Source organism: Canis lupus, chromosome 16, assembly GCF_003254725.2.
Source record: "Canis lupus dingo isolate Sandy chromosome 16, ASM325472v2, whole genome shotgun sequence".
NCBI classification, from domain to species: Eukaryota; Metazoa; Chordata; class Mammalia; order Carnivora; family Canidae; genus Canis; species Canis lupus.
Genome location: NC_064258.1, coordinates 27494076 through 27510494, shown reverse-complemented (window position 1 = coordinate 27510494; position 16419 = coordinate 27494076). Strand labels below are relative to the sequence as shown.

The 16419-nt window shown below is 35.3% G+C and overlaps 1 protein-coding gene across 1 annotated transcript in view; it reads left to right on the top strand.

The window, feature by feature from the left end:
• Positions 1-16419, top strand: part of ADAM9 (ADAM metallopeptidase domain 9) — a 138347-nt gene that overhangs the window by 23097 nt on the left and 98831 nt on the right. Inside the window, exons 4-9 of the mRNA XM_025434316.2 lie at positions 3251-3329; positions 10054-10130; positions 11151-11346; positions 12523-12588; positions 14443-14514; positions 15832-16001. Of these exons, the coding sequence (XP_025290101.1) occupies positions 3251-3329; positions 10054-10130; positions 11151-11346; positions 12523-12588; positions 14443-14514; positions 15832-16001 (660 nt within the window). The remainder of the gene's footprint in view (positions 1-3250; positions 3330-10053; positions 10131-11150; positions 11347-12522; positions 12589-14442; positions 14515-15831; positions 16002-16419) is intronic.

Below are 16419 nucleotides of genomic sequence, written 5' to 3'. Positions count from 1 at the left end.
AATTGATATAAACTCCAAAAAAAAAAAAAAATTTGATCACAACAGATCATATGTGGGCAGCCTTCCTGCCTTCTGCTGTATGGACCATTCAGAAAGTTCACCAGAACACCTGATGCCATCACCAGAGACATTCAAACTGTCAACCAAGAAGATTTGTCAGATGGCTAATGCCATCCTTTACCATGCTTCAAGAACTCCAAATCTAAAAGCTTTGGCTGCTTCCCACTGGATTCAGAAACTTGGTTCTTCTTTTATTTTATTTATTTATTTTTATTTTTAAAGATTATTTATTTATTTATTTATTTATTTATTTATTTATTCATGAGACATGAGAGACACACACAGAGAGAGAGGCAGAGACACAGGCAGAGGGAGAAACAGGCTTCATGCACCAGGAGCCCGACGTGGGACTCGATCCGGGTCTCCAGGATCAGGCCCTGGGCTGAAGGCGGCACTAAACCACTGAGCCACCGGGGCTGTCCTTATTTTCTTTTTTAATTTTTTTTTTTTTTATTGGAGTTCAATTTGCCAACATATAGCATAACACTCAGTGCTCATCCTGTCAAGTGCCCCCCTCAGTGCCCATTACCCAATCACCCCAACCCCCCGCCCACTTCCCTTTCCACTACCCCTTGTTCGTTTCCCAGAGTTAGGTGTCTCTCATGTGCTATCACCCTCACTGATATTTCCCAATCATTTTCTCTCCTTTCCCCTTTATTCCCTTTCACTATTTTTTATATTCCCCAAATGAATAGGACTATATAATGTTTGTCCTTCTCAGATTGACTTATTTCACTCAGCATAATACCCTCCAGTTCCATCCATGTTGAAGCAAATGGTGGGTATTTGCTGTTTCTAATGGCTGAGTAATATTCCATCATATAAATACCACATCTTTATCCATTCATCTTTCGATGGACACCGAGGCTCCTTCCACAATTTGGCTATTGTGGACATTGCTGCTATAAACATTGGGGTGCAGGTGTCTCGATCTTTCACTGCATCTGTATCTTTGGGGTAAATCCCCAGTAGTGCAATTGCTGGGTCATGGGGTAGCTCTATTTTTAACTCTTTGAGGGGCTTCCACAGAGTTTTCCAGAGTGGCTGTACCTGTTCACATTCCCACCAATAGTGCAAGAGGGTTCCTCTTTCTCCACATCCTCTCCAACATTTGTTGTTTCCTGTCTTGTTAATTTTCACCATCCTCACTAGAATTTGGTGGTATGTCATTGTGGTTTTGATTTGTATTTCCCTGATGGCAAGTGATGGGGAGCATTTTCTCATGTGTTTGTTGGCCATGTGTATGTCTTCTTTGGTGAAATTTCTGTTCATGTCTTTTGCCCATTTCATGACTGGATTGTTTCTTTGCTGTTGAGTTTAATAAGTTCTTTATAGAGGTTTTTCTTTTATTTTCATTGTAACTGTCCTCATTAAATGCCTTAATGCTAGCAGCATCCAGCAAATGTTCTTTAGTACCGAATTCTAATAGATGATTCAGCTGGTACTTAAAGAACAAAAGACATCCAGACAGAAAAATGGATTTATATTGTTTGGATGAAAGAAGGATGGCTCTTTTCTTGAACGAGAGGGGAAACTGACAAACATTCTTTGCTTGCCAAACTTTAGCCAGGCTGTTGAACCTTCTAGATACATCAGTCCACTTCCCTGTAAAATTGCGTTTTAGGGGCAGCCCGGGTGGCTCAATGGTTTATCGCTGCCTTTGGCCCAGGGGATGATCCTGGGATCCCGTGATCGGGTCCCATGTCGGGCTCCCTGCATGGAGCCTGCTTCTCCCTCTGCCTGTGTCTCTGCCTCTCTCTTTCTGTGTCTCTCATGAATAAATAAATAAAATCTTAAAAAAAAATTGGGTTTTAGGAAGAACTCCCCCCATCCCTCATTTCTGATCCCTCTGGGCATGTGATCAGGTTCCTTATTCTTTACCATCCACCAGATGATTTCTAATCACCCTGGCCTTTATTCAGCGAGAATCTGTTTAGCCACACCGCCCCTCAACGCTGATATTTCCAGTTAGTAATTTTCTATCCAATGCTACTCTGCTCCTTGGCTATAAATTCCCAATTTCTGGGCACCTGGTGGCTCTGTCAGTTAAGCATCTGCCTTCAGCTGAGGTCATGATCCTAGGGTCCTGAGTTCAAGCCCCGCATTAGGCTTCCTGCTCAGTGGGTAGCCTGCTTGCGTCTCCATCTCCCTCTGCCTGCTGCTTCTTCTGCTTGTGCTCGCTCACTCTGTCAGATAAATAAATAAAATCCTAAAAAAAAAAAAAGCCCACTTGCCCATGCTATATTGGAGTTGATCCTTAGCAGTCCCTCACTATAAAATCCCTGTACCTATCACAGTGGAGCTGAATAAAGTCTTTCTTATCATCTTTAACAAGTGCCACTGAATAGTTTTTCTTTAACAGCGATAAGCCTGTCTTTCATATAGTTTACAGTGCTGAGCTCCCTTCTCACGCAAAGAAGCTTCAGGAATCAGCAGTAATTGCTTCCTCCAGCTGACCCAGATTTTGCCTCTGTACTTAACAGGTTAAAGCTGTGAGTGCTTCGTGCTTATACAGGACTTTTAGGAAAGAGTAAATGTACTTGCTTTTCTTCTAGAAATATGATGTACTATATAACCTTATTTGTACCTTTCCTCTGAGATGTTTCAGAAAATTTTAAAGACATTACTTATGTTTTTTTTGTAAGCAGCGTTTTGTGACCATTAGAACAGGTGTATTGTCTAGCACTCTTTATGAGGAAGCAGTGCACACGATTTCATATGCAAGACTGTTCATGAGCTTTTCACTTTATAAAAGCTCCCTCTTGGGATTCCGGGTGGCTCAGCGGTGTAGCACCTGCTTTCCGCCCCGGGCCTGATCCTGGAGACCCGGGATCGAGTCCCACATCAGGCTCCCTGCATGGAGCCTGCTTTTCCCTCTGCCTGTGTCTCTGTCTCTCTCTCTCTCTGTGTCTCTCATGAATAAAGAGAGACACACGGAGCGGGGGGGGGGGGGGGGGGGGGGGGGGGGGCGGGGGGGAGACACACACAGGCAGAGGGCGCTAAACCGCTGAGCCACCTCAGCTGCCCTAAATAAAATCTTAAAAATAAATAAAAGCTCCCTCTTTAATAACTTGTCAGGTAAAGTTTTTATTCCTGCGTATATCTCTTCTAGGAGTACTGCTTGTGAGTTGTGTTCTTAGTTGTATATAGGTAAAATAATTTTAAATGATGTGTTTTATTCCTCTTCCAGTGACTTTTTACCCCGAGATTTTGTAGTTTATACCTACAACAAGGAAGGGGCTTTGATCTCAGACCATCCCGATGTACAGGTAATATATTTTCCTCTTAATCTTATAGCAGATTAAAATAATTATAATTTAAAAATGAGTTCTATTTAGGTACACAAGACTGTATATTGCACAACCAAGCACTAAGGGCCACTCTTGACATCATAATATATGGAGTTGTCCTAGGAAGGGGTTGGTGGTGGGTACCTTTATGTGGACTAGGCTGTACTTTACAGTTCTCCATGTACTCAGTAGTCAAGTGTTTTGGTCTTTTTTTTTAAGTCCAGGAAAAGAATCTTCTATTTAATGGTAATCCTTATTGCTTATGAAGGAGGGATATGTGATATATTTTAACAAAGATTTAACTTTTTTTTTTTTTTTGCTGAAAGGTAAGATTTCTGAAAGCAGTTCTTACTTCCTCATTAAACCATTTAACTTGCTGTTAGTACTTAGTAAAGAGCAAACACTTTTATGCTTTTATATGTCCTAATTTTTTATGAAAAACAGTTCTTAGCGTGCCTGGGAGGCTCAGCGGTTTAGCGCCTGCCTTCGGCCCAGGGTGTGATCCTGGAGTTCTGGGATAGAGTTCCACATTGGGCTCCCTGCATAGAGCCTGCTTCTCCCTCTGCCTATGTCTTTGCATCTCTGTGTGTCTCTCATGAATACATAAATAGAATCTTAAAAAAAAAAAAAAAAAGGAAAAACAGTTCTTTTCTCTAGAAATGTTCTCTTTGCATTGGAGAACAGAGTATTCTAAGGACAGAACTGGCCAGGAATATTTGAAATAATTGGCAATTGGCAATTGGTGAATTTGGCTTTATGTGTTATTAAATTAGAGCATAAACATTTCTGGTGTCATTTGGGAAGAGTGTTTTATAGTCCTTCTTGGCAGTTCGGTATTCTGTGTTTTTTTTTCTTTGCAGTAGTGCATGAGAAGTCTTTGTTACCATTAAACACATGCTATTTTTCTCCTGAGCTTTGTAATGTTTTTGTTTATGTTAGTTCTGCACTTCTGCAGCGCTCTTCCAATAAATAGAAGGCAAACCCTTATTTTAGATTAATTACCAGTACTTTAAAAAAATGATATGCTGACTTAGTCTTAATTCTTTTCTGGTGCACTTTCTGATTCCTTTAGTTTAGTGTCTTGTGTGTCCACTGTTTAATAGCAAACTAGTAGAGCAGCTCAAACATATATGACAGCATAAACCAGACCACAATTAACCCATCCATCTCTTCATCCAGCCTTTCAATTATTTATCCAGAGATTACTATGGCATGAGGCCAGAGATCACATGATTTAAGCCACTTGACAAAAGCAGTGATCATAAAGTTTTTGTTTTTGTTCTTGTTTTTTTGCCTTGTTTTTTTTCTTGGCATAGGTTCTGGAGATATGCACTGTTTGGACTTAGTCCTGGCTCTGTCATTTATTTGCTGGTCATGTTACTTTAACTTGTCTGTACCTTACTATCTTTACCTTAAAATGGGAACAACAATTACAACTTTGTGGGGTTACTGGAAGGCTTTTTTTTTTTTGGAAGGCTTAAATGAGTTAACACTTTTTTAAAAATTGAAGTGTAGTTGACATACAATACTATGTTTATTTCAGGTGTACAACATAGTGATTCAATGTTTATGTACATTGTGGCGTGATCACCATGACAAATCTAGCTCCAGTCTGTCACCATACAAAATTATTACATATTATTAATTATTTTCCTTATCCTGTACATTGTATCTCCATTAAATGGATTAATACTTGTAAGATACTTAAAACAAATGGTCTGATCATTTTTAACTCAATAAACATTATTATTTGTTATTGAAAGTATATATGCTTAAAACTGCTAAAAATAGATTTCAGTCATAGAAATTTATGTATCTGTTTTCTTCCAGCAGTATTATGGAATTGTGCTTTCCCGGGTGATTGAAATCTAAAAACTAAGGCAGATGAAGTCTGTTACTTATTTCTTGGTTATTGAATATTGTTCAGATAGTTGAAAGTATGTCTGTAGATTTGAGATACCAATTAAAACTTTGGTACTGGGAATTTTTGGCATATAATTGATTGCCAGCTATCATAGCAATATCACTTTTGTCTATAAATTACAATGAAATTACGCTGAGAATGTAAATACTTTCCCTTATGACCTATTATTTAAAATTAATTTCTAAAGCTATTACCTGACTTTTATTATCAGTGTCTTTCACAAAGGCCATTTTTCACAAAATAACTAAGCTTTAATAACCACTTTATATAAGTTACTGTGTGAAATAAAACTCCAAATTACTATATGTTAGAACTTTGGGGGACTTTGCAAATGCATCAGCCAGTGTCTTAACTAACTTCCCTAATTAATTAATCTGAAAACTTGTATTGACTGCCCCAGGTTCTCTGGGCTGTGGCTAGGCATTTCTCTCTGAGTTCTGTGTACTTCTCTCCCTAGTTGAGTTTTTGCTTATAGTTTGCATGTTTCAAAACTGTGGCATTTGTACCTTTAATCATTCAGTTTAGTTAGATGTTTTATAAACTTATGAAATATGATTTGTTTTTTTTTCAAGTGCATTGAAAGCTTTGGAAAGATTTAATAAAACCAAGTTATTTAAAAAATACCATCAAGTTAGTAGATTAAGTGACCAAGTGCTGGATTTTAGTCATGTCATATAAGAGAGCTTCTATTATAATTGAAACTAGAAACATTTAATTTTGGAGTGCCATGAATTACAAGTATTATTACGTCATGTGCTACACCATTGATAATAGTAGAAGGTATTTATTTTTCTCTAGTGAGAAGAAGCAGTATCAAAACTAGACTTTAACACAAAGCACTAGAAAGAAAAACATGAGTGGTTGTGAACTCCCCCACACTAGAAAAAGTTGTAAAATGTTGAAATTCAGCCTGTATTTTTGGCATAGAATTGTTTATTTTTTATTTTTACCACTTCAGACTTAAAGGAAACATTGCAAGAATAATATAAAACATTCATGCATCTCCTTCGTATAGATTCTCCAAATGTTAACATTTTACTTCATTTGTTTTAGTCTTCTTTTTCTTTTTCCTGGAACCTTTTAAAAAGTATATTGCAGACATGGCATCGCTTTACCCTTAAACGCTTCATTGTAAATTCCCAAAAACCAAGGAATTCTTTTATGTAATTAAGTACAATTCTCAAAATTAGGAAATCAACATTGAAGCAATACTATTATCTAATTTACAGATCTTATTGGTGTGTGTGTGTGTGTGTGTGTATACACATATATATTATATATATGTTATGTTATGTTATGTTATTTATTTATATTTTAGCCCATCATTGCAGTAATGTACTTTATGGCAAAAGAAAATCCAAGTTCATGTGCTGTATTCAGTGGTTATGTCTCTGTCGTCTCCTTTGATCTGGAAATCCTTTGTCTTCCTTTGTATTTCATGACACATGGCATTTTTGAGAATTATAGGCCAACTTTTGTAGAATGTCCTGCAATTTGAGATTGATATTTACTCACGATCAGACTCAGGTTATGCACTTTTGGCAGGAATACCTCCAAAGTGATGCTGAGTGATGCTCAGTGTATTCTGTCAAGAAACATATGCTGTGGTTAGTGCTTTGCTGACAGTGTTAACTTTGATCATTTAGTGAAGGAATTGTCAGGTTTCTTCTCCTCTCTACAGGTCATGTTTTTTGGCTTTTCAATTAATATTATGGTTAGACATTTTGAGGCTAATATGAATATCCTGTTACTTCTCAAATTTTCACTCACTAGTGTTAGTATTTAGTACTTGCCTGAATTAATGGTTATTATGATGGTAGTTAAAAATGGTGATTTCCTAATTTCATTAGTGCTTCTGTATGCATTAGTGCTGTCTGTAAGGAAAAGTTTCCACTTCTTAATTATGTTTATCGATGTAGACTCACAGATACTAAATTTTTCACGAGTGAGATTGAAAATCTTCATATATGTGAGGGCATTTTTACATCCTTTTGTGAGTTGCCTACGGATGTCTTTTGTCCAGTTTTCCAATTTTTTTTTTTTTTTGTTGTTGTTCCTCTAAGAATTTTTTTAATTGAGGTATAATTGACATCATTATACTGCATTAGTTTCAGGTGTACATCATAATGATTTGATATTTGGATTTGTTGTGGTATGATCACCACTTTAAGTCTTTTTAATACCTGTTATAATACATAGTTAATTTTTGTGTGTGTGTGTAGGATGAGAACTTTTAAGATTTATTCTTTTGGTAACTTTTATATATGCAGTACAGCATTATTAACTATAGTTGCTATGCTGTCTTTAGTCTAATTTTATGTTAATTTTTATGTGTGGCATGAGTGGTCCAGTTTCATTCTTTTTTATCCAGTTTTCTCAATACCATTAATTGAAGAGACAATCTTGGCTCTTTTGTCAGAAATTTATTGACCATTTGGTATGAGTTTACTTCTGGGCTTTCTGTTCCGTTCCATTGATCTATGTGTCTGTGTTTTCCAATACCATACTGTTTTGATTGCTATTGCCTTGATTGCTATAATATAGTTTGAAATCAGGGACCATGATGCCTCTTAGCTTTGTTTTTTTCTTTCCCAAGAAGAGAAAGAAGTGTCTTTATTCTTGTGGTGATGTTTTGTGTGTGTGATTTTTTTGTGGTTCCAGACAAATACTAGATTTTTTTGTTCCATTTCTGTAAAAAAGTCCTTTGGATTTTTGGTAGGGATTGCATTGAATCTATAGATTGCTTTGGTTAGTTTATTTATTTATTTATTTTTTTAAATTTATTTATGATAGTCACACACAGAGAGAGAGAGAGAGAGAGGCAGAGACACAGGCAGAGGGAGAAGCAGGCTCCATGCACCAGGAGCCCGACGTGGGATTCGATCCCGGGTCTCCAGGATCGCGCCCTGGACCAAAGGCAGGCGCTAAACCGCTGCGCCACCCAGGGATCCCCGCTTTGGTTAGTTTAGACATCATAACAATATTTGTTCTTCCATTCCATGATCATGAATCATCTTTGCCTATTTCTTCTTCAATTTCTTGGTGCTTCTTCAGTTTCTTTTTATTTTATTTTATTTTTTATTTTAAAGATTATTTATGATAGACATAGAGAGAGAGAGAGAGGCAGAGACACAGGAGGAGGGAGAAGCAGGCCCATGCCAGGAGCCTGACGTGGGACTCGATCCCGGGACTCCAGGATCGCGCCCTGGGCCAAAGGCAGACGCCAAACCACTGAGCCACCCAGGGATCCCCTCTTCAGTTTCTTTGTGCTTATTGTATCTTCAATTTCTTTCATTAATATCTTTTTCTGTGTATAGGTGTTGCCTCTTTGATTAAATTTATGTCTAAGTATTTTATTCTTTTTGATGTCATTGAAAATGAGATTGTTTTCTTATTTTTTCCTTTTGCTAGTTTATTATTAGCGTATACAACACAACAGATTTCAGTATATTGATTTTGTTTCCTGCAAGTTTACTGAATTCATTTATTCTAATAGTTTTTTTGGTGGAGTCTTAAGGGTTTTCTTATATAATATATCATCTGCAAATAGTGACAGTTTTACTTCTTCCTCTCTTCTATTGAGTTTTTCATCTTTCTCCTTTGATGTTTAAGAGTTCTTTATAATTAGGGATATTAGCCTTGTCTATGGTACAAGTTACAAATATTTTTTCCTAGTCTGTGTATCATATTTGACTATTTTTTGGTGATTCTTTCCATGCAGAAGTTTGAATAACTTTTTATGTAGTAAAAATTGTTTTTTTTTCTTTTATTGCATATATATTTTGAGTGATCGTTAGCTTCTCTCTACACCCAGGTTAAAGAGGAATTCATCCATATTTTCTTTTAGTTTTTGTATGATTTTTATTTTTTATGTTTACATTCTTGATTCGTTTGGATTTTATTATGTATGATGTGAGGCATGGCTCTAATTTTATCCTTTTCCAAATGTCTAAGCAGTGGATGAGCACTATTTATTATAAAAATCCTTGCCCCAGTTCCGTATGTACTTTGGTCTATTTCAAGTCCCAAAATTCTGTTCCACTAGTTGTTCTCTCAATGTATCACTGGTACTATACTGTTTTAATTATTAAGGTCTTGTGGGATGTCTTAATGTCTGTTAGAGCTAGTCTCCCCAGCATCTCCCTCCCCTGACCTTGGCTTTTTTTTTTAGTGCTTTGAAATTGCTTTAAGAGGAGAAGAATCTCATCGTGTAGTAAAAAAACCTGATATTATTGATAATATGCTTGTATTTCTATCAGCCAATTTCTTGCTCAAAATTAAGGATAAAGCCTCTTTTGTTTTTTTAAGATGGCTAAATGTAAAACTAATAATAATATAATTAATATAAATATAAGAAGAAAAAAATCATGTGATCAAAATACTTTTTTGCCACATACTGATTTTTCTTCCCCTTGACATAATTAGCTTGTCACAAGATCCCCTTCTGTATTAGATGTCAATTGACTGCTGTTACTTCTTGGATTGACTGTGATCTAAGATGTTAAACATGACATAATGCTGTCTTGTTCTGTTTCTAGGCTTACAGGTTACTGGGGTAGAGCTGTTTGTACTTGGTATCCTCTGGAATTCTGCCTGTTTGTATACTTGTAGGATGGTAATAGATGATCCAAAGAGTGCCATGTGATATTATAAGATGCCAGTAGTATAAACAAAATTGTTAGTTTACTGACCTTAAATAACTTTGTTAGCTCTGTAATTTCTATGATGAATTGTAGCCATGTAACAGTATTTGAAGATAATACAGTTTTTATCATTTAGAATCATTGTCATTATCGGGGCTATGTGGAGGGAATTTCTAATTCATCCATTGCTCTCAGCGACTGCTTTGGACTCAGGTAAGGAATTTTCTGTATCACTTTTTTTTTTTTTTCTCTTCTGTTTCTTACCCCTTTACCTATCACTCTTTCTAAATCAGGTCATTTTGGGGGACTTAACAAAATTATATTTTACTTTGATATTGCTGAAGATGTTTAGAGCTATGTATCAGATCATTTTTAACGTGTTTAAGAAAATAGTAGAGTTGGTGAGTTTCAATATCTAAAGAGAAAATTTCCTTGATTTGAGACTGCTAAGTAGTTTATGCCATTTATAAAAGCATACTTTAAATTTCTATAGCCCTTTATAAAATTTTCACCTCTATATTCTTTCAATTAAGTCTTACAGTGCCTGTGAAAAGGCGCTCACCATCTCCATATTTAGGTGATGAGCAACTGAGGTTTAGAGAAATTGTGGCATATATCAAGTAAAGTGATAATAATATTAAAATTATATTTTTGAAGACCTGGCAGTATGACGCTATGCTGGTTGGTTGGTTATCTGACTGATTAAACTTCTTAATAAATATTATTTTTAATTCTCAAATCAGCAGTATGTGATAGCTATAATTATCTCCATTTAAGTAATAACACACAGCAGTTACTCTGTGCCAGGCAATGTTCTAAGTATTTTGCACTTATTAAATAATTTAGTTTTCAGAACAACCCCATGTAGAATGTAAAGTAAGCTAGAACCTAGGTCATTGCTATGAGTCCCATAGCTAGCAGGAAACATTTGGGGTTCAAACACTGATTCTCTGGCTCTAGATGCCATACTCTTAGTCACTGTTGTATATTGCCTTGCATTATACAGCAGTCACCCAGAGAGGTTAAGTCAGGGAGTGATGTTAATAAGTAGCAGTCTTGAGTTTTAAATTTAGGTCTACGTGACTCTAAAACCTAGTATTTCTTTTTCTATACCATGGTGCCCTTTTTTATATATGTTAAGAACTAGGACTTGAATTCAGGTTTTCTGATTCCTTTTCCTGTGTATTATTTTCTTTGTACTGAAAAATTGTGTATGTGTAATGTGACACTTAGAGGATTGCTGCATATAGAGAATGTGAGTTACGGGATCGAACCTCTGCAAAACAGCTCTCATTTTGAGCACATCTTTTATCGAATGGATGATGTCCACAAAGAGCCTCTGAAATGTGGGGTTTCCAACAAGGACATGGAGAAAGAAACCACAAACTATGAAGAAGAAGAGCCTCTCAGCGTCACTCAGCTACTTCGAGTAAGGAAATAGATTTCTTCATGGCTCAGACTAAAGTGTTAAAAAATTGTGTATTTATGCATTAAACTGATAATTATTATTGTTATGTTTTTGCCACTTCTGTGCCAGACATTGTGATAGGTACTAGGGGTACAAAGATGCAATTCCTGCAACCAAATCAAATGAGCCAATCTTCTATGTGTCTTGGAAATCAGGGCTTAAATCTCAAACGATACTTATATTTTTTATCACTGATGCATAATAGTTCATTATATTGTCTTTCAGAGAGCAGTACAATTTTTAATTTAGATACCTTTTAAAAAAACAGGAGCAGTGATGCTTGAGTCTTAGTTTGGAGAAAGAACAATTGAGTGTTAGGATGTTAGTTATTTCAGATGTCTTCCAGGAATCCTTGTACCCCTATTTTGAGTCTTCACTAAGATTCCCTGCTTCCTCCTGACATGAGGCTCTTAGACTGAGATGCTTCTAGGAACAGGTCAACTTCAGTTGTGATCACTGCACCTTTCTGCATGTGAGATGATGCTGCTGTGTTGGAAGAGACATGCTTTTCTAGTACATTCTTATACTAGTTTATTGCATTATTTTCATTGCCTCTCTTTGCTGTCCATTCTTGACTGTTGGACTGATCTTTTTAACTTTAATCATTGTAAAACTTTTCAATTTTTGCTGAATTCTGCACTGCATATGAATTTCTGAAAAACACAAAACTAGTTATTTTTTGAAGCAGCAACCTTGTCCTTACTTCTGCTCTGGGTTATTATATTCTTATTATAATTTTTATATTCTTTTTTCCACTCTCAACCTAATAATGGGGTTTCCCATTACAGTGTGTGAGTATGTGTAGTTTTGATATTGGAAAATCAGTAATTCTGCTTGGAAACTTGAATATGTCATATTATCTTTAGAATTTTTCTCAAATTAGTACAGAGAGCAGATATCACTTTAAGAAATGTGTTTTTGGCTTTTTGATCTGTGTGAAATAAATTAATTTTATGATATTCTTAGCAAACATGGAATAAAGAGATTAGAGGTTAGGGGAAAGATCACCACCACCTATGAAAAACATGTAGTTTGTTGGTGGGGTTTTTTTTTTTTTTTGGTTGTTGTTGTTGTTGTGGAATACTATGTGGTCTTACAACTTTTTTTTTTCCCTTATGATGTTTGTATTTTTGACAGAGAAGAAGAGCTGTCCTGCCACAGACCCGATATGTGGAGCTGTTCATTGTTGTAGACAAAGAAAGGGTAGGATTGATGACAGTTTTTCTTCTTTTTCATGAAAAGCAGATGAGAAGTGAGGATCCCATGAAGGAAACATAAAATATAATATATTTATACTGATTTTTCGTAAATGTAATTTTAAAACGGCAATGGCTTTTTTCCTTTAAACGTGCTTGATGTTCATAATCCCACCAGAAGCTGAATGTAGCAGATGAGAGTACCTTTAACTATTTTTTACTGGTGATTTTCCCCGCCTTGTCTTTTGGGTTATTTGCTTATGCAGAATTTCTTCAGTGAAACTGTACTGCCTTTCATTTATGGTCACCTTTGCAGATGACTTTAAAGGACTGAGATGAAAAACCACTTACCGGATACTGCTTTGTTGCCTACTAAAATTGCTTTGCTTTTTAGAATTTCAGTTAGGCTATACTTCACTTGAAGAGACAGAAAACTTCTGGGTCGTGGCATGCTTTAGAAGGGAATAGAGGAGAATAGTTGATTTTAGTGTTTATTACAAATTTCTGTGTCCAGAGTAGCACTAGAGATTTTCCTTATTTATATTTAAAAACTGTGCTTAACCTAGCTAAGAAAACTAATAGGTCTATTTCAGCATTGACAGGGTTTTCAGTTTTAGACTTAGCTGTTAAATAATTCAACATACGGATTATTCAAAATGTTTTGTCTGATTTTTACTTCCACTTTGTGGTTTATGTGAAAAAGTTGTTTGTAGAAGCTTAGCAATATTGGCAGTTCCTTTCTTAGCAGCTTCAGAGACAGTTTAGAGGATATTTATGGTTAAAAAAAAATCCCCTGTTGTGCATATAGGTTGGAAGTAAGCAAACTATATTTCTTAACAGGTAGAAATGTATTCAGATTTGTTCATTATAGGTTCATTACTCTCAAGTGGTAGAAAGAAAAAGCAGAGGGAGTGTGATCAAACATGAACTTTGTACTAGATAATGGCTTTATAAAAAGCTTCTGGAGAATGTTTGGACAATTGACAAAAATAGAGATTTGAAATGTTTTCATTTATTACTCTCTCCAGATAGATTTATTATGTGCTAGTGGAAAATGGTTCAAAATAAGAATGTTCCATTTTAATCAAATCTTATCTGATATGCTACAGTTTTTTTTTTTTTTAGGAGAATCATGATAAAATGCCTGACTGATTAAAGATCTGATATATTCTGATATTAATGCTCTTATCTTAGAGCAAAACCATATATTCTTTTTAACATTTTCTTTTCATTAGCTATTTAGTTGGCTGTATTAAAATAATGTCAAAATAGACATTTGGATTTAGCCAGGTTTTAAAGAACCAGTCATATCAACTATTTGTTGTAATATAGTTAAACTTTTAAATATCTCTTTTGTCTACATATAATGTCTCTGTTCATGAACATTGGATTTCTCATTATTAATTTAGCACAGAGCTTATAAGTTGTTTATTGGTAATGTCCTTAGCCTAAAGGATGAAAGGGAGGAGGTCTGTTAGATTGTTTTTATTCCTTTATTTGTGCATAAGGTAGTATTTTAAACACTACCTTTATAAACTAATTGAAAACATTTCTGCATTAAAATGAATAAATAACATTAAAGAGAATTCATTTTAAAATTATGCTAATTTGGAGCAAATGTAGTCTTCAGTATATTTTCATGATTACTCATTTCACACTTGAACCTGTTTTTCCTTTATTCCTATTTATCACTGAAATGTATCTTTTAGATTTGTTAATTTGGAATGCAGGTGAATATCTAAATGCCCCTATTTTTAGTTCAGAGGAAATATTTGGGATTCTTATCTTCATTATAATAGGTTTTAGAAATGTTTTTCATGAATTACTTTGGTGAAAATGATTTTCTTTTCTTGCTTTCCAGTATGACATGATGGGAAGAAATCAGACTGCAGTGAGAGAGGAGATGATCCGTTTAGCAAACTACTTGGATAGTGTGAGTTGTGTTTTCTATTAACTGGGGTTATACCAGAGTGGAATTTAAAAATTGTCTCATTTTGAGTTCTCAGTATTCTGTGAACTCAGTCTCTCAGGGATCTGCTTTCTAGTTTATTTTGTGATACTTTTATGTTTGAAAGGAATGTATAATTGTAGAAGGACTTTGAGACAAGTAAGAGATTTCATATTAGCATCTCTTTTATCCTCTGTGTAGATAGGGTAAGGTACTTTGGCAGTTATGAAAAGATCTTTTGAATTTTTATTCAATCCTACTTTGATGAAGGCTGCTTTTTACTCTGAAACCATGATAATGACTGTGTGTGTGTGTGTGTGCGTGTGTGTATGTGAGAGAGAGAGAGAGTAAGAGAGAGTAAGAGGGAGAGGGAGGGAAGGAGGGAGAGAAATTTGATTTGAGACGTTGTGGCTCATTCATCCAGTGGGAGATATTGAAGAATTAGATGCTAGCTCTCATAAGATAATATCATTTGGGTGGCTCAGTGGTTGAGCATCTGCCTTTGGCTCAGGTTGTAATCCTAGGGTCCTGGGTTTGAGTCCTGAATCGAGCTCCCCATAGGGAGCCTGCATCTCCCTCTGCCTATGTTTCTGCCTTGCTCTCTGTGTCTCTCATGAATAAATAAAATCTTAAAAAAAAGATAAATTTATCTATAAGATATTTTCCTGTTGTGAATATCAAGTGTAATAATAGATGAGGACAATAATGTTCTATTATTTATAATGTGCCAGAAACTGAGCCAAGTGCTTTACACTTGTCATTTATTCCTCACAATATCTCTGTGAAATAAAAATGAATTCCATAGTGCATTATCTGAAACCTTTGGCCTATGGGGTTTAGAATTTTGATAAAAGTTTAGAAGGCTGATATGGTTCATCAATTATTACATAATATCTAACAGGACCTTGTGGTAACACTTTGTAATCAAACTCACTGATAATCATTACTCCTGTAATGAAATCTATGAATATTTACATTAAGTGAGATATGTAAGGGCTATAGATAGATTTGCATTACTTTAGAGCAATTTGGAAACCAAACTTACTAAAATCTTAAAATTTTCAGTTTTTCACATTTTGAATGGAAGATGAAAAGAATTTTGAACTTCTATTAATTTTGTCTTATGGATGAGGACACTGAGACTCTTGAGAGGTCAGAATCTCATTATATTGAATGAAATGTATTTTTTGGAGGGGAGGAGTCCTGTTTTTATTTTTAGTTGTGTTACTTCATCGTAAGTTAAAAGATACTTTCATATTCTTTAATATGTTTTATATGCTTTTATTTCTGTTTTCTCCCTAGATGTATATTATGTTGAATATTCGAATTGTACTAGTTGGCCTAGAGATTTGGACAAATGGAAACCTGATCAACATAATTGGAGGTGCGGGTGATGTGTTGGGGAACTTTGTACAGTGGCGGGAAAAGTTTCTCATAACACGTCGGAGACATGACAGTGCACAGCTAGTTCTGTAAGTGATTTTAGAAGAAGTGCTATTAATGGAATGGTCAGAATAGTAACTTCTGCTTATTTTCTTTCATTAGAATGTTTTCTTAAGGTTTTTGAGCATTCATCTGAATGAGACCTTTGTATGACATCCCACAAGTGACAGTTTGATAATGAGACTTCTTTTCTGTGTTGGATTCTCTGTCACCTTTAGTCCACATCCTTCCTCTTTCTTGGGTTTACTCCCTCACCTTGGTATGGCACATATTCTAGTTTCTTCTCATGAAAGAATATAGGGAAAGGAAAAAATTTGATCTCTTACATGTCAGAAAATTTGCTTCACAGTCTCAGAATGGAATTTAAAAATTACATCAGCATGACTTCCGATTATCCTGGAGCCCAAGTAACTTAGTTTTTCAGAGGTGTGCTTTACAGTTTATAAG